The following is a 23,577-nucleotide window of genomic DNA, read 5'->3' as shown; positions in this document are numbered from 1 at the left end:
AAAGAGATGGGTCCCAGCAAGTGCCGAACAAACTTCATTAACTGGTTTGCTGATCTGGGGGGTAAATAGCGAAGGCTACTTTGTTGTTGTTGTTGTTAATGCCACGGATGAATGAGACAAAGATCTAGTCTAGAAACCAAAACACTCATCTCACAAGTAATCACCTGGCTTCCCCAGTTCAGCAAGCTTCTGGCAGGCGTTTGGTGGTGAGCTGGTAGGGGAGTGAGGCAGCAAGAATACAAGGCAGGCAGCAAATACTAGAACATACGTCTATAAACACAGTAACAGCCGTTCCTCAGTGTTCCTCCTGAGGAACGGTTTCCGGGTCCTTCCCATTAGAAACAGCGAGCTAGTTTAGGGGCTCATAAATCGGGGGGAGGTCCTGGCACTGCTATCCACCCCTGTACAGAGGAGGGGTACCAGAAGGTGCTGGACAACAAATGACACTCAGTGGGCACCCCAGGATGTCGCTAGGTGGCGCTGTATGGTGGTCCCCGGACCTGGGAGGTTTCAGGAGGGATGGAGGCTCCTCAACCAGTAAACTGAGGACACCCCAGCCCGGGGACGTGGGAGGTGTGGACCGCCTCACCAGCAGGGTTGCATGTGTGAGGTGTGCATTACACGGCTGCACAGGCCTGCACTGGTGTGATAATGTGGGGGTGGGGCAGTGGGAGGAGACACAGGACCAAGTGAATCAGTAAAAGCCACCAGGAAGGACAAGGGAAAAATTCATCAACTCCCCTTCTTGAGGTTCATTAAGTCATGTAATTAGATTATGTCATATAATCCACTCAGTCTGATTATGTCACGTAATCCGTTCAATCACTTAGCTTCTCACATAACTAGCTAGCCAGGTTATTATTACTTGTTAAAATCAGTAAACATAGTTGTTAAAAAAAAAAAAAGCAAGAACAGTTGTTTCACCAGAGCAACTTGTCATGTTAATAAAAAATACCAGTGGCTTTATCGGCAATCATACAGATCTCCCGTCATCTTCAAGGCTGAGATGCCTTGTTGCTGTATGTTTGCATGTGGAAGTTAGACTGGAATTTTCAAATCAGGCAGGCTTTGTCTCCCTTCCACCTGTCCTTCCACGTATGTCCCATGGGGTTCACAATTAGTGACACTGCTAGTGACATGTCCTACCTAGTTCTTCAGGAATCACTGCCTTGTAGACTGGGGTGGGGAGGGGAGCAGCACATGAAATTAACAAACGAAGCTAAGCTGGCATGTGTTGTGAGCATGACCACAGAGAACAAAAGTGGGTATAAACTAGAAATGCAGTAAGTTAATAAATATATTTCCGTGGAAAAATACAAGCTACAGCTGGAGAAGGAGGGATGGAAATTGAGGAAACAGAGAGTCAATGAAACAGTGCGATTTGGAAAGTAGTAATGCCAGGGAGCGATTTATGGGGTGAGACAGGACGGCCGTGAATGTGATATGACAGCTAAATAAGCAAAGGAGGGATCAACCCTGCTGCACAAGCCTGGAGCACCTCACCCTGCAGCCGGTGGCATCTGGAGACTGCCCCCAGCTGTTTATCGAGCACCTACTGTGTGTCAGGCATAGCACACAGTCAGGTTATCCCTCAGAGTCTCTGAGGTGGATGTTGTCACATCCAGCAAGGAAGCTGAAGCTCGGACAAGAGATGCAGCTTGCCCAGGATCACAGAGTTGGAAAGCAACAAACCAGAATTTAACCCACATCCTATTCAAAATCTCATCTCCATACTGGCTGCCACTCAGTGAATGAAGCGGCAAGGGACAGGCTGTAGGAGCCCTGCAGTGACCTCTGGCTGTGGGGTCCTGGAGGTGCACGAAGACCAGGAGACTGACGCCCTGGCTTCCAGGCCCAGCCCTGCCTCCCAACAGCTGTGTAACTTTAAGAGTGTCACTTAACCTCTCTGTGCCAAAATGGCAAAAAAAAAAAAATACTATCCACAGCAGGAGGTGTTGACGCCTAAGTGGATATCGGGGGAGGCTCTCAGTGAACCGCACGGCACACAGAACAGCATACAGGTGCTGTTACAAGCCTTGCGAAGGCGTGAGTCCCTCAGTCGTGTTCGACTCTGCGACCCCACCGACTGTAGCCCACCAGGCTCCTCGGTCCATGGGATTCTCCAGGCAAGAACACTGGAGTGGGTTGCCATTCCTTTCTCCAGGGGATCTTCCCAACCCAGGGATCGAACCCAGGTCTCCTGCATTGTAAGCAGATTCTTTATCGTCTGAGCCACCAGGGAAGCAGACCTGTAAATCCCTGGTCCTTGAGCTCCGCTGCTTCCACGCATTCATCACGACTAGTCAGTTCTACCTCCTGCATTTGGAAAACTTGTCATATTAAACCCTGTTGAGCCAGAAGATGATCAGACTATCAGGAATGAAGGCTTAGTCTGCCTCAAAGAGCTCGGTTTGTGTCCAGCTGGCTACAGTCTCCGCGGGATTTGCAAAACCTCCTGTGAGCTTTGCTGTCTCTCAAGTATGCTGCTACAGCCTAGGAAAATTTAGTTCTGAAGGAAAGACGGGTGACAGGGCAGCGACAGGTCTGGAAGCCAATCCGAATGAAGAATGGTCAAAGGATGTGAAGATCCACGAGGCATGAAGGAGAGGAACACGGGGCCATCTTCAAAGGCTGGCTCAGTGGAGAGGAGGACTTCTGTGCTTGGAGTCGCTCCTCGGGGTGGAGCTGGACAAACAGAGGACAGGGCTGATTCCTCCAATGGAGGGGCCCCTGGGGTGGTGCAGGCCCGCTGCCTCAGGGCTTCTGAGGCTGGGCTAGGAAAACGAAGCGATTCCATTAGCCGCTGTGTTTGCCAGCAACATTTCTCCCACAGCAACCAGGTGTCCTACCATTTCAATTCCACTCTGATACCACCCCAGGTTAGAGCAGACCCATACTTTAAGGCTCCGGCCCACAAGACAGCCCGCACATCTGAATGCTCGTCCCAAGTCCCTGGTCCCCAGGCTGCCCACACTTGTGTCTGACTTGGCCACGAATCTAAGGGTTCTCACCACACGCCTTCAGCTTTGATGACTCACTGAGATAAATCGCAGAACTCAGGGAGTTGCTACACTCACGATGACAATCTTCTTATAAAGGGTGCTACGCAGGGGTAGGCAAATGGAAGAGAGGCCCAGGGCACGCTGTGGCGGTGAGGGGTGCTGAGAACCCAGGTCGGGGGCACCAGCCTCCCATCACTGTGTGTTCACTAACCCAGACGCTCCCTGGACCCTGCTGTTCCTGGGGGTTTACGTGGGGTCTCACTGTGTTGGCTCAGGTAACAAAATCATTACCCACAAGGTTGAACTCAGTCTTAGAGATCAGAGGATAGGGCTGGAAGTTCTAACTCTCTTCTTGGTTCTTCTGGTGACCAGCCCCCATCCTGAAGCTATCTAGCCCCAGACCCCAAAGATCATCCCATCATCCCATTAGCATAAACTCAGGTGTGGGAACTAAGGACTCACAAAACACCCCCAGCACTCAGGAAATTCCAAGGGTTTAGGTGCTCTGGGCCAGGGAACCTGGGACAAAGGCCAACTCTATTTTTTATTATACCACAGGTACACTTTCACGTCCCTTCTGTTTCTGACACGCTATGTTTAGTGGCTCTGAAACTGATTACGAGGCACAGTTCAGCCCAGTGCAAGAAGAGACTTTCAGAACTAGGGCTCTCTGGCAATTTAACAGGCCACCTCTAAAGGTTCGAGCTACCTGGAGTGGGAAGTGATCCGGCTGAGGTCGGACAACCCTGGCTGAGACCCCTGAGCAGGAAAGCCCTGTTCTGGGTGGGTGGTAGTTTGAATCTGATGCTTGCTCACCCCCTGGCCTGGTCACAGGGTGATGTCAATGCCTTGTTGATTTCAGAATCGAGAGTCGCTTCCATTCTGGATGAACAGCACTGTCACCCGCAAGCCTGAAGGCTGGCACTGGGGCTGGCACGGATACGACAACGAGCTCAGAGCCATGAGGGGCATCTTCCTGGCCTTCGGACCTGGTAGGCAAGATCTTAGTCACTCCTCCCCCAAGGCATCAGGGGCTGACGGCGGTCGGAAAGGCTGGAGTGATTTCTTTATGGATCCTCTTTATGAGCAAAGCCAGCCGGTCTCCACGAAATGTCTTTGGCTGGCTTGCTTTCAAATGCTTCTTGGGTTTGGCAAATGTGGCCAAATACTTCCCCCTGTAAGTTTTAAATCTCAAGCACAGTGAGGAAAATGTATTCCACATGTTTGTGATTCATTTTTTACTTAATTCATCAAAACATCCCTTCACAGCCATCTGATGTCCAAGAAAGCTTATCAGGCACCAGGTTGCTGACAGCCACAAGTCCCAGAGTCGATGTGCTCGCTTCAAGGGGTCTGACACTTCCACACTTCCTCCCTGTCTAGAGCGGCCACCGCTGTGCGGGTCAGCCAGTCTAGGGCCCACCAGAAGCTAGGATGTGCTCACGGCAGGCTAGGAAACAGTTTTGTGACTCACTTTGAGGATGAGCCAGAATGACTTCTGCTCTCATGTCTAGGATGAGAGCGAATTGACTTTGCCTTCTTGGACCTGATGGCTTCCTGGGTCTGGAAGAGAGGTGGGGTGAGGGGGGCCCATTTGGTCATTTGCTTTAATTAACACAGCACTGTAAAATTCACATTTTGGAAGTTTATCAAACGCTCTAACAATCATACTATTACCTGTACATGCCCTTAAAAAAAAAAAGCCTGAAAAGCAGTCAACAACTATCAAGAGTCAGCTGATGAGATCACGAGCTCCTTGTCTTCCTTCCTGCTATCCACACTCCTTATTAAACATTAAGCTTATTAGCTTACCCTGATATCCACAGTCAAAGTTCCTTTTTCTGAATGTTTCGATCAAAATGTTTTAGCTCACAAAAGCCCACGCTTTCCTATCAGGTGATAGGCTAGAGGTCATACCTGGAAGCCCTGCCCTCCTCCTCAACATACCGGGCAGAGATGCTTGTGAGCCCTCCTTCATTCCATTCACCTCAGGTCACTCTCTCAACCACAAAAAAAAAAAAAAAACCTGCTGAGAGCTACACGGTGTCAACTTCCGCCCCCTCCACGGGTGCCTCTGGGAGGCCGAGCTTAGGGAACACACGTGGGTCCACATCATTGCCCACACATCATCCAAGTCCCTACGTCCTTAAGCAAGCAACAGGACCAGTAGCTGCAAGCATTTCTAGGGCACAGCTGGGTTCACGACATTGGCCTCAGAGAGTTCAGAGGATGTTTCCTCTTGATACCGTCAACCAGTAACAGCTACCTGTTAGCCAAGCACCAGGTTAGATCTGCGGAGCTCAGAAGCCAGCCGAGTTCAGGATGGAGGCTTGAGGATGCTGTGAGGTCAACCGCTAGCTCAGCATGGAGACATTGAAGGCCATGGCCTTTACACAGAGGCCAGTGAGACAGGGGTGCTTTCATTCAAAGGCATCACCTCCTCCCTCCCTAAAAGAGAGGAATCAGATCATGAACGCAAAACACTTGTCAGCTGGAGTGTTTATGAGCAAGCGTCTTGGGCAGATTTTAAAACAGAAATGAATCTAGCCTCAAACCAAAATTTTAAACCCAGTACCCAGAGCTGCAACAGCTGAAATTCAGTGGGGAGCTTTTTGTCCATTAACAAAGGCCTCTATCATACGCTCCTTTAAAACTAAAAGCCCAAGTCTTTTATAGACAGAAAGACGACCCCAGACGAAAATGCACTGGGCTAATTGCAAAACTGTTTCCAGGCAGATACAGCCTCCCACAAACCATCACGTTTCTGGCTTCACTTTGCACGCAAGATTGAACAGCTCTACACACTGACTGTTTACGCAGAAGAAAATTTAAGAGCGAGGTCTTTTATAACAATCTAGCTGCACTTTGAGATAAACGTACTCCCCTCCTGATTAATTGGAGGTAATTCTCGCTCATACAGGATGCTGAGCATCACTACGGCTGCACAGATACAGCTTTAGAAGTCAGGAAGTCTGGTCCAGCTAAGTGAAAGGGAAATCATTCTGGAAGACAGGCTCTCTCTGGTTAATCCCAGCTCCTAATTGGAACAATCTAACCTTGGCCTAAGTCTCTAAGTCTTCCTTCTGTTTTGTAAGGAAGTTCATTTGCATCATTTCTTTCTAGATTCCACATATAAGGGATGTCATACATTATTTCTAGGTAGCCTAGTGGCTCAGATGGTAAAGAATTCGCCTGCAGTGCAGAAGATGCAGGTTTGATCCCTGGGTCAGGAAGATTCCTTAGAGGAGGCCATGACCCACTCCCGTGTTCTTGCCTGGAGAATCCCATGGACAGAGGAGCATGGAGGGCTACAGTCCATGAGGTCGCCAAGAATCGGACACAACGGAGTGACTAAGCACATATGATATTTCTTCTTCTCTGCCTGACTTACTTCACTCAGTATAACAATCTCTAAGTCCATCCACTAACTTTTTTTTTTTTTTTGGTCAGAAGAGCTTGACCTCAATTTTTCTTGCCAAATGTTAAAGAAGGAGATGTCTGAAAGGCTGGGGACGGCTGTCTTGGATTTGCTATTGACCTCCATCTGCACACATGACAGGACACGGCCACCACGTGATGCGGCAGGGTGACCTTACATCCACAGCAAGTCAGGGAGATAAGTCTTCCGTGTCACGGGACCACCTCCCCACTGATTCCTCAGCTGTGGCTGATTCTTCTCTGGGGAGGTGTAACCACCATCCTCCGGAGAAGGTGATGGCACTCCACTCCAGTACTCTTGCCTGGAAAATCCCATGGGCGGAGAAGCCTGGTAGGCTGCAGTCCATGGGGTCGCTGAGGGTCAGACACGACTGAGCGACTTCACTTTCACTTTTCACTTTCATGCATTGGAGAAGGAAATGGCAACCCACTCCAATGTTCTTGCCTGGAGAATCCCAGGGACGGGGGCAGCCTGGTGGGCTGCTGTCTATGGGGTCGCACAGAATCGGACATGACTGAAGTGACTTAGCAGCAGCAGCAGCAGCAGCAACAACCACCATCCTTAGCTAATTTAATGTTTTCCTTCAGATGAGAAGGGTTGGCACTCCAGCCTCTACATTCTCCTTCCCAGGGCAGCTCTGAATTTGTTTGAAATAAGTGTTTACCCTGAGGCAATGCAGATCCTTACCCTCCCTACCCTAAAAGTAAGTGAACATTTCACATAAGCTATGGGGTAAATATTTTCAATGCGAACCTTCCCTTGCGGGGCACTTATTCTATTAATAACAACAGCTCCCATCAATTGAGCACAGACAGGAGCCTGCAACTAGGATTTAGGCAGCATCTCTGACCATCCCCTAAGGTTATCCAGCTGGTGAGTGGCTGCAGGCCGCTCTGTAAAGCCCTTGAACTTCTTTATATGGAATTCTACTTTTATATCTCAAAATGAGCAAAACCCATCACTTGAGATGTTGCTCTGGATCTAACATACTCTGTGGCAGAGCTCTCTCTGTTGCGTCTGTATTTGTAATTTCAGGGTTAACCTTAAGAGCAGAATTTGGTGTGGACACTTCTGGGTCACATTGCTGTCGCTGTTAGTGTTTCTTTGCTTTTTAAATCAAGGATACATGATTGTTTTAGCAACGCAATTATAAAGATTATTTTCTAAGATAGAAAACTTGTCCTTACAGCCCCAAAACTACCTTTTAAAAAAATTATGGAGGGACTAAAAGAGCACATGTCTGGGCCTTTATTGATGGATAAAATGAAAGTTAGTCACTCAGTCAAATCCAACTCTTTGTGACCCTGTGGACTGCAGCCCACCAGGCTCCTCTGTCCATGGGATTCTCCAGCCAAGAATATTGGAGTGGGTTGCCGTCTTCTTCTCCACGGGATCTTCCTGACCCAGGGATCGAACCCAGGTCTCCCACACTGCAGGCAGACTCTTTACCAACTGAGCCACCAGGGAAGCCACTATTGATGGATAAAAGTCCCTCCTAAATTCAACTTCAATAGTTTTGGATACTTTGTTGGAAGCGCCGGTTTGGAACCTAACCGTGAAGCGGCTTATGAATATCACTAACGTCTCACGTTCACTCTTTGTTGTTGTTCGGTCACTTAGTCATGTCCCACTTCACAACCCCATGGACTGTAGCTCACCCAGCTTCCCTGTCCTTCACTGTCTCCTGGAGTTTGCTCATTCTCATGTCCATTGAGTTGATGATGTTCATTCAGCATCTCTTCTGCCTCCTATGGAGAAAGAGAAGGTCCCTTCAGCACCCTTACTTTCTATGCTGTGAACAGCCAGCCCTGCCCCTGGGGGCCTGTGTCCACATAGCATCTGGGTGGAAGCATTCTCCTTCATGAGATGGTTTGCAGCCTTCACTCAGGTCCCCAACTCCAATACCAGCTTCTTTATCTTCCCCACAGCTAAGTTACTTTATCTGCTAGTGAAAAGCTCCCAAGGAATGTTCCACTGATCTTCCAGACACACTTGGGAGACCGTCTCTGTGGCCTGTGCATTAGCCTCACTGAGAAAAACTATACAATTGCTGGTTCTGTCCAGTCCTGGGACCTCCACGTGGCAGAAAAATGGGAAACATTCTTGAGCTGGGGGCACCCAGGCTAACCAGTCCCTGCCAGATAGGTGGCCTGGTAGAGACCTATGCAACTGAATTGGGTCTGAGGAGCTGGGCAAGATGAGGCTTGCAGAAATGAGCAGCTTCAAGTGGCCTTTGGGTACTCAAGGAAAGTTCTGTTGTTACAAAGGGAAGCACAGTTATGCACAAATCAGTTTGTTGTCTGATTTGTCTTTCAAAGAAACATGGCGCTAAGTGGTAAAGATCCCACCTGCAGATGCAGGAGACGTAAGAGATGCAGCTTCATCCCCTGAGTTGGGAAGATTCCCCTGGAGAAGGACATGGCAACTCACTCCAGTATTCTTGCCTGGAGAATCCCATGGACAGAGGAGTCTGGCGGGCTATAGTCCATGCAGTCGCAGAGTCAGATACGCTAAAGCGACTTAGCACATACTCACATCTCCGTAAACCATAGAAAGCAACTTCCTTTTACACCTAGAACCTTCCAGATCACCTTCCAGGTTCACAATCTCTTGGCCAGGTTCTGTGGACAAGGGGGATCTACCAGTCCTAGAGCTGCTGAAATGCCAAGCATAATCCCTCCACCAAGTGACTCACCCCTCTCTGCCCTGCCCAGCCCAGGAGTGGCCTTGACCACTTGCTTCCTTGCCTTTCCCTTGCAGATTTCAAATCCGACTTCAGAGCCGCTCCCATCAGAGTCGTGGATATCTACAACCTCATGTGCAAGGTGACAGGCGTCACCCCCCTGCCCAACAACGGGTCCTGGTCCCGGGTGATGTGCATGCTGAAGGACCCGGCCAGCTCGGCCCCGGGCGCCCCACCCAGCGCCTGCACACTGGTCACCGTCCTGCTGGCACTGCTGGCGATGCTGGCCTAGCTGCTTGCGCCGTGTCCCCAACACTCCGCACAGTGGGTGAATTAACCTCCTCCTTGATTCATGCAAGGCCATACAACTGTTAATCTCTTCTCGGATGATTCCATACACAAAAGTGCCTATTTCTTTAGACATTTTTTTGTTTATTTTTTCTAGAGGTAAGGAAAATTCTAGCTTTTCATTTGTTCAACTATAGGTTATTTTCCTTTTTTTTTTTTTCATGTACTCAGATGGCTTGTCTGAACAGGGCATCCCACTGTAGTGACCAGACCCCACGTGGGTATTCTATGGAGTCCTGGCCCCTCTGTTTTGCACAAAGCAGGCTCTTGTCTGGGGTCTGTCTACACCTGGGAGCCATGCTGTATGTCTTCTTCCATGGTGGGGGCGGGGGGCGGAAATGGAGGCCCATTTGAAAGCGGTAGCTGCTGTCTATTTCTGACCCAGCTCGTGATGTTTCTTCACCTTATACAAAGTCCCAGAAAAGGCATATCTTAGTTTGGCTCACCCATCAGTCAAACTCACTAAGAATTGCAGAATGCAGAGAACAAAGTGAAAGATATGGGTTCCTTCCCAAAGTCTGAGCGCACAAAATTTTCTCCCTGCGTGGAGGAGCAGAAGAGTTTACCATAGATATGGGCTTCTACAAGCCTTCTCCTAGCATGTCCGTGGTGTGAACACACAAATGGCAGGAGGTGGACTGCCTGTCTGCCCATCTGCCTGTGGGAAGGCTGACTCAGAGGATCCCATCTAGAATGTGAGTGGGTGTTCAGGCACTTTAGTCATGTCTGACTCTGTGCAACCCCATGGACTGTAGCCCCCAGACTCCTCTGTCCATGGGCCCCTGGCAAGAATACTGGAGTGGGTTGCCTTTCCTACTCTAAGGAATCTTCCCAACCCAGGGATCAAACCCGGGTCTCTTACATCTTCTGCATTAGCAGGTGGGTTCTTTACCACCAGTGGCTCCGTAAACTCCAGCAACACCTGCCATACCATCTATCATCACAGGAGGGGAAAGGGATGTCTGGCTGATGAGTGTGGATGTACTTGCAGAAATCTCACTCCGTTGCTTGAAATGGTGACGTATTGAGCGTAAGTTTGATGCACCTGTGTCCCTGCAAGCAAGGTTTCTTCAACAACCACAGCAAAGTGGACCCTTGAGTGACCCAGAATTCCAAGAAAAATGGTGGAGCGCAGGGAACAGAGTCAGTGTGACGCGACTGAATCCCAGTCACTAACCACTCGGCCATTTGATTAGGTAATAGTTGGGCAAAGCGACACCTTAGAGACCTTGGTTTTTAAGAAACCCCAAAGAAGAGGCACTGAGCCTGAGCTGAAATGTTTTTAGTCTCCTAAGTCTGCTTTAGGAGACCTTCTTGCAAGACAAGGGATACCCGCACTTCTATATGCTCAGAGCCATAGACGTGTATCACTGCATTAAAAATGAGTTTGCACTAAATGAAGCCCACCTGCAGATGAGACTTTTCATCAAGAGAAGCCAACAGATCAGGTCTCAGCAGGACAATGAAGCCCCTCATGTGTTGTTTACCTTGAAAAATGAAAATCTATGCTCACCCTGATTCAAGAAGTCTGGGAGCCATCTCTAGACCTTGAATCATGAGAGCAAAGGATCACTGCTTAAAAATATCACATTTATCTTCACAAAAGATTTCTAAGGTTTTATGTAATGTGTTTTTAAAGCGCTAGCAAACCTTCAAGTCAATAGGAAAGGCAAATCAGCCTTTGTTATCTGTCTGAAAGCCAGTTAGTGCTTTGGGAACATTGTGGTGGTTACTGAAAGAGCATCTATTGTTTGAAGTTTTCTTTCTCTGTGAAGGACTGTGTTCTAATTAATTCCGTGGAGCTCATTGTGCTCCCCTGTGAAGGAAGGAGCCCTAAAAGAAAGCCAGTGATTTAGTTAAAAGTGGATTATCCAAGTCTAGAGGGGTACGAAGAGATACAGGGTCTTGAGTTTGTCCTTCCCATTCTGTTCTACCAATTTTTCCGCTCACTCATTCTTAAAATCTTCAAGTTGCATAATAAAATTTCAGACATTTGCCTGACAAGGTGTAGTTACTCTATAAGTGGTTTTGAAGGTCCAGTACTTTGCCCACCTGATACAAAGACCTGACTCTTTAGAAAACACCCCGATGCTGGGAAAGATTGAAGGAAGGAGAAGGGGATGACAGACAATGAGATGGTTGGATGGCATCACCGACTCAACGGACATGAGTGTGAGCAAACTCTGGGAGATGGTGAAGGACTGGGAAGCCTGGCGTGCTGCAGTCCACGGGGTCGAGAAGAGTCGGACAAAACTGACCAACTGACCAACTGAACAACAAGAAAAATGAGAATAAGACACTTTTGGAAACATAAATATTGGTGAATAATAAAGGAAATTCAGACACTGAATGGAGGAAAAACCTTAAACTTAAAGCAATACATATGTTTTGGTGGCTTAACTGTTTACCTAGAATTTTTTTCTTTTGATTTTTTTTCTGTTATGTTCTTTTCCCAAGGAAAATTCTACTTTCTCTAAACACATTTTGTTCCATCAGAGTAACATTTGCTAGGACTATACACACAACTTTCCTCCTATTTTACCACTGCATCGTTAATTCCGGGAGGAAGTTCATTGGACTGACCTGCAAATACCAAAGACAGATGAAAGGCGTGATCTTTAAGTTGAAGATAAGATGAATGGCTACTGCCTGCCTATATGCAGAATCACCAGAACCCAACTCAACTACATGCTGAGGACTTCAGCATAAATTAGAGCAGGCCCAGGGAATTCTTTCTCACCTCCAAGAGGCCTGACTTACAAAGTCCCAACTCTCTTTACTTTTAAAGGGCTCTTCGAAAGCCACAGAAGATCTGAATTGTCATAGACAGCAGTTTGCAAACCTTCTGGGATTGCCAGCATCCCTGGCCCTCTTCTGGAGATGCAGGTTCTGAAGACCTGGCATGGGGCCTTCGACAACACTTTTAAGTCATGTGGATCTAAGGTCCGGGTTTGCCCTAAGGAGTGGTGGGTTCTGATTTGACTTTGGTAGACCCGAGTCTCCCACAGCAACTTCATAATCTGCTGGTCTCTTCAGGGGCCATCAGCCTGGCATCGGCTACTGATCCCAGCTGGGTCAGCTTCCCAACCTTCTAAAACCAAAGCAGATCTGGAAGTCCCGGTGGTGAGATGGCTTTTCCATACCCAGTCCCCGTGAGTTTAAGATCCTCAATGGTGCTATCATACAAACTCATTGTTCAAGACACACAGCTCTTTTACGAATTTTCTGTGAAAGTGTTTTACATGTCTGTAAATCTCAAGAGATTTCCAAATGTGATTACGTGTTTAATCTTTGTAAGCAATTGGTGAGAGACCAAAATCAGCTCTTGTAAGCTACTTGTGAGGAGGAAGAAAGATGGGAGGCTCGACAGCCTAGTTATAAACCACAGGAAACTTGGTCTCAAGTCTGTGTGATGGAAGATATGCTTATGTGTTGCTTTGAAATCATAAAATTGCACCTAGCGCCGTGCCTCACATGTTTCATAGATGTCCCATAAATGCGTTGAATGAAAAAAGAATAAATAAAACTGAGGAGACTTGCTTACACAGCATATATTCTTTCTCTTTGTCTGTACTTTTTCAAACAAACCTTTCCGTTTTGGATTGCTATTTTTTCTTATCACCCAAGTGACAATATAATTATACTTCATTTCATGGACTAAGCATACTCCATCCCAAGCTTATAAACTTGACAGATTGGTAGGAGGAAGGAAGGAGATTAGATTTTGAATATACTAAGCATATTTACTTTTTAAAAATATGACAGTTTTATCAAGATTCAGTTCACATGTCTTATAACCCTTCCTTTTAAAGTATCAATTTAATGGCACTAGTATGGTCACAGAGATGTGCAACTATTCCACAATCAACCCTAGAACATTTTATCACCCTGAAAAGAAACTCCATATCCATGAGCATGTTAGCACTCACCCCGACTTTGCCCCTACCCACCCCCAGGCAACCTCTAAACTACACTCTATCCCTACAGATTTGCCTTTTGGGGATATTTCAAGAAAATGGAATAGCCACGAACTCTGTGGCCATCTGAGTCCAGGCTCTAGCCAACGTCACTACTCAAATATACTCAAGTCTCTCTCAGAGCATTTTTTTTTTTGGTTGTGGATCATTTTTAAAGTCATCATTATTGTTACAGTGTTGCTTCTGCTTTGTACTTTTAGCCATGAGGCATGTGAGATCTTAGCTCCCCGGCCAGGGATCGAACCCACACTCCCTGCACTGGAAGGTGAAGTCTTAACACTGGACCACCAGGGAAATCTCTCCCGGAGCATCCTTATGGCATCACCCCAGAAACCAGTAACAGCCCACGTGCCCCTTCTCACCAGCAGCCCAGCCAGGACTTCTGCGTATCACTGTGCGTCAGCTTCCTGACAGGTGTTCTTGAGATGCTGAAGGCTGGCTCTGGGTCGTTCTCCTCTCTTCCACTTGAAGGTCCTGCTCAGATTCTGACCAGGCCACTCGCCTGCCTGAACCCATCACTGACTGCCCCTGCCGCCCCACTACCTGACTTTATCTTACTTCTCTTAATCTTCCTCCTGCAGCAGGCTTCCTGGGGCGGGCACCTTGTGTGTCCTTTTACCTGATCTCGGGTCACTCTCCCTTTCACTCTGTAAGCTCTTCTTGCTTTGGGGCATTTCCATCCTGTCACTTTCTCCTCCTTGACGAGTACTCCATCCTCACCTACTTAGTGCCCCTTCCCTGAGAACTCAGGCCAAATGTTTCCTTACACTCTGGACCAGATCAGGCCCTGCTGGCTGACACTCTTTACACCAGCCACATGCAACCCCACGCGTCACAATACCAGTAGCTGGAAGAAGCAAGTAACAGTCCTCTCTCCTAGAGCCTTTAGAGGGAGCAGCCTTCTCAGTTTCAGACTTCTCACTTCCAGATCCATGAAAGGATACATTTCTGTTCTTTTAAGCCACTCAGTTTCTAGTCATCTGTTTCAGCAACCACAGGAAATTAATACACCTTTCAAACTGCTTTCAGAGTAGTCAGTCTAGCTCATCAAGGATTTCTTGAGCTCCTCCTTCACACCAGGTACTGGGCTACCTTTTGGGGATGCATAGAGGAAAAGCTATCTTTCCTGTCCTCACAGAATTTACAAGGTAGTCATTTCATTTCTTCCAATTTTTAAAAAATTATTTTATTTTTTATTGAAGTACAGTTGATTTACAATGTTGTGTTAGTTTCTGGTTAGGTTCATATATGGTTTATTATAAGACATTGAATATAGTTCCCTGTGTCATTTCTTCCATTTTTGAGAGGAGTCAAATTCTTATTTCTGTAGAATTAAATGTTCTGGTTGCTATGGCCAATGCAAGGAGCGAATTTCACAGGAAACAGGAGTAACACAATGAAGAAGGCATCAGCTAACCACGCTTGTCTCTCATTCCTATGGAATTAAATTCCAAATTCTGCCTCCCATCCATTTCTATGGTTTAACGTCCCTCTACATCTTGGATATTTCATGTCAAATTTCTCAGCTGAGCCCCCGGACGAACCATTGTCAACTCTCTTACCTTGGTTAACATGTCCAGGATGCTCTTTCCCACTCTCCGTCTAGCAAACTTTCATTTATCTTTCAGAGCCGTCTCTGTAATGCTTTTCTTGTTTCATTTATTGCAGAGCAAATCACATTGCCTTGTAATAATCTGTTGTCAAGTGTTCTCCAATGAGGCTGTAAGCTAAGCAGAATGCTGGGGTTGTATCTTCCCATGAAGTCACCAGACCACATCTGTAGCACCAGCAGAGTCTGCCCATAAAACAGTTGATAATTGCCTGGTGAAATGAATGCATTATTGAAGGAAGGAGGGAAGGAAGGAAGGAATGGAAAAGCTTAGGACACTCTGGTCAGAAGATCACCTAAATTTGGACAGAGCTTCTCACAGTAGTGATAAGTTGTAAAAGCCAGAGGCAGGAAATCTTTTGTAGAAAGTGGCAGGATTTGACAAATGACTAATGTGTGACATGGAATCCAGGGGGCAGGGGCTTCTTTTTCAACATTTCAGCAGGCCCCCTCTTTAGCCATGAACACTAGGAAGTGCAGCAGATGGGAATAAAGGAAGAAAAGATAAATGAGTCCTGTCTTCACCATGCTTAATTCGACTTTTCAACAAGATGCTAACACAAGCCTGCATTGTCATTTCCCTGTGGCTTGAAAGAGGCAGCAGAAGGCGGTTCAGAGCCCTGGATGCTCAAGTTCTAGCACGTGGAGGAAGAGGAGGTGTTCCAGTCACCAGCTCCCTTCCTCCTATACCTTCTGAGTCCCACCTACCTCTGCTGCTGGGAAATGGGGAGTGGGTGATGGGAGGAGGGGAAGACCCCAATTTTCTTCACACATCAACCACCAGATGCCTCGGTTTCCCTCCTGCCAAATGAAGACAGTTTCACTTGTCATTTACTTTACAGGGGTGCCCTGAAGATTAATGAGAAGATTTTTCTAAATACCCTGAAAGCCCCCAGGGCTGTGGTTGTGTAGGCATCAGGTGGTGCACCTGGCCGGCTCTGTTGGCACACACAAAAATAGAGGGAAGAAAGTTCAAAAGGAGAGTTGGAGCCTTAAAAATACACCCCAGGGCTGTTCCTCGGTTGGCATGGGTTTTATATAGGTCTCTGGATGCAACTGGCTGAGAGCAAGGAGACGATGACATGTAGGGCGGAAATTGACCCGCAGCCTTCCCAGCAGGCTCCGCGCGCCCGGGATGACGTGTGCGACGCGAGTTGTCGCAGGAAGTTGAATGAATCCCTGAACGAGTAGCGACCCAGAAGTCCCTAGAGAAACACCATCCTAAGTTGTTTGAAGGTGTCTGTGGTTCTCAAACTTCAAGGAGAATTAAAATTACTTGGTGGCCTTACCTCTAGAAACCATCATGGTTGCCAGTTTGGTTTGGAGTTCACGGTTAGTTTGGAGTTCTGCCCAGGAATCTGAATTCAAGTAAGCTGATTCTTATGCATCCCAACTTTTGAGAATCAGGGATCTAAATTTTACAGCCAGCTGTAAGGCATGATTCTCTGAAGGCAGGGATAGACTGGGCCTAACTGAATTCTAACCCTTGTTCTAAATTATTTCTAAAAAATATTTTATTTATTTATTTGGCTGTATTGGGTCTTAGTTGCAGCAGGCAGGATCTTAGTTGTGGGAGCTAGTTCCTTGACCAGGGATTGAACTGGGTCTTAGCTACTAGACTACCGGCTAAGTCCCTAAATTCTGCTTCAGAATGGATAGTGGAGAGGATAGGGGAGGCAGAATTTTCTGGGGGAGACTCCACACCATTACTAAGTACCCAGAGCAGCAAATAAATGACTGAGGTTGTATAGTTATTTTTTAAAATATATATTTATTATTATTATTAACTTTACAATATTGTATTGGTTTTGCCACTCATCAACATGAAGTAGTTATTTGGAGCAGATAAATATTGTGTATTCAAGCTGTGTGATTGGGTAGCCACTGGCCATATGTGGCTACTGAAAACTTAAAATGTGAGATTGAATTTAAGTCCAAATTGAGATTTAATATAAGTATGAAAGACACCAGATTAAACAGATTTAATGCAAAAAAGAGAAAAGATTTAATTAGCATTTTTTCATTGATATATGTGGAAATAGTAATGTTTTAGAATTGCATTGTGAACTAAAATATGTTAAAATGAATTTCATTTGTTTCCTTTTTCTGTTGTTAATGACATTACCAGAAATTTTAAATTTCTTCTGTGACTCACATTATATTTTTCTTGGATAGTATTGTTCTAGATCCATATACTGTCTGGGTCTTAATTTATAGAAGTCCTAGTTCTTGCCATATGCTTCTTCTGGATAATACTGGTGTGTCAAGAGCCTGTTCTTCATTGTGATCTTAGCAAGGTGATTAAATTGTAATGGTTCCTCAAGAGAGAAAAGAGAAGAAGAAAAAAGCCTGACCCAGCTCATTGATTAGTCCAAAAAAGTCTGCCAAGCATGAATACCCCTGCATTATATACAGTCAAGGGTATAAATTAATTAATCACTAAAAAGATAATAAAAATCACAGTGATGTCTAAACCTCTTGACCACTTCTGTGCTACAGAGTAACTCTATTGTCTAGGGTCCTGTTCCTACCTACCCTCCTGGGGAAGAGAAGAACAGGAGGGATGCAGCAATGGGGTGAGGGAAGTGGTACCCAGCTCTAGTGAGGGCAAGAGCAAATGAAGGCCATCTCACTTTCTCCCAGAGTTCACTTTGTTGAACCTGAAACAAGGCTATCCGGTCCTATTTGCAGTGACTTGAAAATACCTTTTTGAAGAGTATTTCTTTAAGTCATTACATTCTTTTTATGGGTCTCTTATCACTGGCCCAGATGCCAGTGAAGATATGATAAAGGCACAAACATAATTCTTTTTAAATGACAGAACAGGCAGGGAGAAATTCGTAGGTTATTTGGGAGCATGACAAATTTTACACCTAGAGAAAAGTGCAAGAAAAAGAGATTCTCACCTTGTTAACAAAACTGGAACTGAAAATAAAGATTTGATGTGTTCTGACTTCCTGGCTGCTCTGGGTGCTATGGTGCCTTAAAATTCTAAAAAGATTCTAACACTGTCACTGGCCTCCTCCTTTCTGGTGAGCTTGTTTGAGCTCCTGTTCCATCCTAGAGGTCTGGAGGCTTGATAAGCTCTCTGCTTCAATCCCAAGATGCTGGGGAGAATCCGTTCTGATGGCTTGAATCATGGCAATTTCACCAGGTGACTGACATTGTAGCTTCTTTATGTACAGGCAAGAGCTGTGACTGGTTGCCAGAGAAACCCCCCAAAACAAACAAACAAAAAACCCGAAACTCAACTTTCCAAAAGGCAAAATTCATAGCATCTTGTCAGGCCTTTGCTTTAGGTGTGAACTCATTTACCCAGCAGAAGGGAACTGAACCAGACTAGAAATTAGGTTAAATCATAAAGAGGGAAATGGGGCTTCCCTGGTAGCTCAGCTGGTAAAGAATCCACCTGCAATGCAGGAGAACCCAGTTTGATTCCTGGGTCAGGAAGTTCCCCTGGAGAAGGGTTAGGCTACCCACTCCAGTATTCTTGGGCTTCTCTGGTGGCTCAGATGGTAAGGAATCTGCCTGCAATGTGGGAGACCTGGGTTCAGTCCCTGGGTTGGGAAGGTCCCCTGGAGGAGGGCCTGGCAATCCACTATAGTATTCTTGCCTGGAGTATCCCATGGACAGAGGAGCCTGGTGGGCTACAGTCCATGGGGTTGCAGAGAGTCAGACATGACCTAGTGACTAAGCATTGAAGGGGGGAATGGCACTTCCCTTTGTCCTAATCAGCTGTGTCTTGAGACAGCATTCAGCAGGACCAGGGCATCTTTGCTTGCTCCGAGTTACACTAAATTGATTTGCACTGATCAGTCCAGTTGCAGCAGCGGTCAGTGTACAAGGGACGTCACACACGTGCTTCGCCGTCACATTCTCTGCGTGGCAGTGAGTGATTCCTCAGACATACAGCTCGCGGAGGTCAAAGAGTCTCTCGATTCCACCTTTTTTTGTTTTTACTTATGGTGGATTTTCTGACAGGAAATGGGAATTTGGTTGATAATTACCAGGCATAGAGATAAGGTTTCCTCATTAAAGTCTCATAAAACCATGAAAATAAATCATTGCCAGTGGAGAGAGAAAGAAAATCTTCTGTTTAGACTTTTCCATGACCGTTTAGGCCAATTCTTTTCCCCTTTCCAGCCCGGTGACTTTATATCCAGCTAGCGTAGGGCCTGATAATCACAGGAAAGAATGTAGAGGCCTCTCAGACCTTTTCTGATTTCAAGTTAATGGCTTGGTATGTCAAGGACAGGCCGAGCCTGGCAGAATAAATTATGAAAGTGCAGCTGAAGAAACACAGTGGAGGAAACCCACATCATACACGTCTGCAGATACGATACAGACATAAATAAATCCTAGCATTTCAGGGAAATCGAAGGGGTCCGTTTGGCCTGCCCTGGAGATCAAAGCTGGTAGGAGTCGTGGAGTGGCTGACAGTCCCAAAGGCGACTCCCCTAGAAATGGGATCAGCCCACCCTTTCCTAGATCCCTTCTATCAACACCAGGTCTTAGGGGCCCTGATGCAACTCAGTTTCTCCCAGGATTTCCTCTTCAGGAATTCCCCAACTCGGCCACAAACCCGAGAACTTTCCTACTATTCTGCCATAATTTTCTCTGGCCCCAAGTTCCAGCTTTGGGGGCATTTTGCTTTCAGCAGAGTTGATGTGATCAGCTGATCAGAACAATGGTGCTACTGGGTCACTAGATGGTAACAGAGGCTTTCAGGTTTCCTGACCTGTACCTGACCTTGGTTCCCAGTGCAGCCGTGCCTGCAGCCCGCTCCCTCACTATGGGAGTCGGGAGAGACCCACCCCAAAGTCCGCTGGTAATTTCAGACTAAGGGAATCCAGGTTACTCATAAACCAGGTCATTCAAATGAAGGTATTAGGGGCAGGTGACTGAAGTGGAGTTGCAGTGATGAAACCTGACAAAATCAGGCAAGCCAGCCCCCTGCCAGGTGGACCAGAGACAGCACCTGAACCAAACTCAGAGCTCCTTTCACTCTTTCCTGAGAGACTGAAACACGTCTTGGGCAGTGACTGCAAAGTACCCCAATATAAGAAGGTTTTAAGCCTATAAGCCTATTTCCTCACCTCCAGTGGCAAGTACAGCACAGTCTTGTAGCTCCAGCTGAAAGGCTCCATGTGCCTCCAAATGTCTTCGTCTGCTTGGGTCAACGTAACAAAATACCAGGCCGGGTGGCTTAAACTACAGACGTTTGTTTGCTCACAGTTCTAGAGGCCAGAAGTCCAAGACCATGTTTCGTTTCTGGTGGGGTCTCTTTTCCTGGCTTGCAAATGGCCACCTTCCTACTGTGACCTCAGTTGGCCTTTTCTCGGCCTGTCTGTACAGGGACAGAGAGAGAAAGCAAGCTCTCTGATGTCTCTTATTATAAATAGTAAACCTATTTGATCGAAGCCTCACTCTTATGATTTCCTTTGACCTTAATTCCTTCCTCTGCACCTCCAATCCAGCCACACTAGGGGGTTGGGGCTGTGACATATAAACTGGGGAAGACACAAACATTCAGTCTGTAACAGCTATGTCACTCGGTCAAAGGCACTGACCAATCCGAAATCTCCATTCTTAAATATCTCTTGAGAAAGTGGATAGAACAGCCCTCGGAGAGCAGAATGCCCTGTGCAAGCTGACCATACTGCGATGACCAGGGTGATGGTGATGATGGAGCATCAGCTGCTCCATCACCTTTCGAAGTGTGTTTACTGGGCAAAGGCTTTTGTCTGCTGCTCATCATCTGTCACCTGAGCCCCAGAACGACCTCCCCCCGAGACTCAAGCTACCCAGCCCAGCTGAGTCCACCCTCTTCCTCCACGCCCTCTGCCCTCCTCCTCTCCCTTCCTCCCATGCTCTGGGGCCGTAGCCAGAGGGTGGGTCAGTGGAGCCACATGCTGTCCTGAATTTTAAGCTCCCAGCCAGAAAGTTACGTTCCACATAATTATGTAAAGTATCCAGTTACCCAGATAACTTTATTCAGTTCCCTCCCAGTCTTATTTGATAAAGAGAGGTGCTTATTTTCTTCCTGTCTTTTCCAAAGGTTTTATTAATGGCAAGCGGGACATTCAAGTTTTTCACTGAAGAACTCTGAAAGTATCAGCAAAGTATAATGAAAAGGACCTTGGATGTTCTCTCGCCACCATCCAAATCTGTCCTGTTATACTTTAATTGAAAACATCCAGGCCAAAGTTTATTCCTAGGGACTTGCCTGGTGGTCCAGTGGTTAAGAATCTACCTTGCAATGCAGGGGATGAAGGTTTGATCCCTAGGGAACTCAGATCCCACAGGCCATGGAGCAACTAAGCGTGAGCGCCACAGCTAGAGGGTCTGAGCACTGCAAGGGAAGATCCCACATGCCACAAGACCCGAGGCAACCAAAAAAAAAAGTTTATTCCTAAATCCGGGTGTCAAGAGCCCAGAGTTCATCTCTCATTTACTTGAATTTTCATGAAAGCAACAGCATGATTATTTGATAGGTTTTGCAACCATACCTTTGGGGCTTCTATTATACATCATGTATTAAATAGATTTCCTCACTTTACTGAAGCAGAACAAAAACCTGTTTGTCACAGGGTGCTTAATGACCCTAATGACATGCCCTTGCTGAATGCTGGGCCCATTTTAAGAAAGTTTGTTGAATGACTACATGAAATATGATTCTGCTCCTGCATTCCTGCGCCTGCTCACACTAGCTATGCCGTCATGACTGATAAAACTGGGAAGAGCTTTAAAGAAGAATTCAAGCAGAGACGAACCGCTGACTGTTCTCGGGAAGTGTCCAGCGAACCAGCAGAAAATTTGTTTCGGTTCTCCCATCAGTGTGGATTGTGCCCCGTGTTCATCACCGGGGCTGCAGTTCTGGGGCACACACAGCCCCTGAATAGGTTTGCCTCTGTTTTGACGGCCGCAATGCTGAACAGACAGCAAGGCCACTCCAACCCTCAAGGCTGCATCTATACAAAACATCCACTTGGTTACATAAACAGTGCAATCTAGTCCTGAGAACAAGATTTTTTTTGTTTTTTTTTTTTTAAATTTTAAAGTCAGGAAGGAATGGACCATGAGAGTAACTTTGCAGTGGAGAAAGCTGACAAACACTGCCTTAGTGAGGTGACCAAGGTCAAGATCAACAGTCATACATTATGTTGATCTGTACCCTTCCTATAAATATGATGAAAACGGTACTTTACATCTGTGAAAGTGAAAAGTGAAAGTGAAGTCGCTCAGTCGTGTCCGACTCTTTGTGACCCCATGGACTGTAGCCTATCAGGCTCCTCCGTCCATGGGATTTTCCAGGCAAGAGTGCTGGAGTGGATTGCCATTTCCTTCTCCAAGGGATCTTCCCAACCCAGGAATTGAACCCGGGTCTCCCGCATTGCAGGCAGACACTTTACTGTCTGAGCCACCAGGGAAGCCTCTACATCTGTGAGCTTCCTTTCAAAAACCCATAACAACGCCAGTCTTGGGAAAAAACATCAGACAAATCCTGGTAACGGGAGATCCCATAATAAACCTGACCAGTGCTCCTTCAAACTGTCAAGGTCCTCAAAGTCACGGGGCTGGAGACTGTCCCAGCCATCAGAAGTCTCAGAGGACATGACGTTACTCTGTCATGGGGCGTCCTGGATGGGATCCTAGAACAGAAGAAGGACATTAGGTAAAAAACTAAGGAAATCTGAATAAACTACGGACTTTGACAATGGCACATTGACACTGGCTCATTAATTGTGACAACATGTTCATTACCGTACTAACGTAGGATGTTAACGGTAAGGGAAATCGTACAAAGGGCAGAGGGTGGTACATTCCTATATACTCTCTATTTTAACTCTCTGTACTATCTGCTTAATTTTCCTGTAAATCTAAGACTGTTCTGAAAATAAAGTGTATTAATAGTAATGTTGTGCTGTGCTTAGTTGCTCAGTCATGTCCGACTCTTTGAAGCCCCATGGACTGCCTCCTGCCAGACTCCTCTGTCCGTGGGATTCTCCAGACAAGAATACTGGAGTGGGTTGCCATGCCCTCCTCCAGGGGATCTTCCCAATCCAGGAATCAAACCAGGGTCTCCTGCATTGCAGGTGGATTCTTTACCAGCTGAGCTACCAGGGAAGCCCCTAGTACCACTGGGGGCTTTTGTGCTTTATTAATTAATGTGCTTTATAAAGCCCTTTGTGCTTTATTAATAGTAATAACAATAGTGGTGGTTGAGTTGCTAAGTTGTACCCCCTGTCCTTGGGATTTTCTAGGCAAGAATATGGGAGTGGGTTGCCATTTTTCTTTCTCCAGGGGACCTTCCTGACCCAGGGATTGAACTCGGGTCTCCTGCACTGTGTGGCAGATTCTTTACTGACTGAGCTACGAGGGAAGCCCACTAACAGTAGTAATAAGGCACAAGACAGTGGTACTAGCTTGCCCAGGCAGAGGGGTGCACCAAGGATAAATGAAACACTTGTTTATTTATTGGACCTTAGTGGGCCTTGAGGGGATTGTGTTAATGGAAA

The 23,577-nt window shown here is 46.6% G+C and overlaps 1 protein-coding gene across 1 annotated transcript in view; it reads left to right on the top strand.

Moving 5' to 3' along the window:
* The window catches only part of ENPP6 (ectonucleotide pyrophosphatase/phosphodiesterase 6), an 80,382-nt gene extending 67,360 nt beyond the window's left edge, over positions 1–13,022 (top strand). Inside the window, exons 7-8 of the mRNA XM_069573199.1 lie at positions 3,865–3,994; positions 9,202–13,022. Coding sequence (XP_069429300.1) covers positions 3,865–3,994; positions 9,202–9,416 — 345 coding nt within the window. The 3' untranslated portion in view covers positions 9,417–13,022. The remainder of the gene's footprint in view (positions 1–3,864; positions 3,995–9,201) is intronic.
* The last annotated feature ends 10,555 nt before the right edge of the window (positions 13,023–23,577 follow it).

This window comes from Ovis canadensis, chromosome 26, assembly GCF_042477335.2.
Source record: "Ovis canadensis isolate MfBH-ARS-UI-01 breed Bighorn chromosome 26, ARS-UI_OviCan_v2, whole genome shotgun sequence".
Classification (NCBI taxonomy): domain Eukaryota; kingdom Metazoa; phylum Chordata; class Mammalia; order Artiodactyla; family Bovidae; genus Ovis; species Ovis canadensis.
Note: the sequence above shows the minus strand (reverse complement) of the source record. Positions and strands in the feature narration are given on the sequence as shown.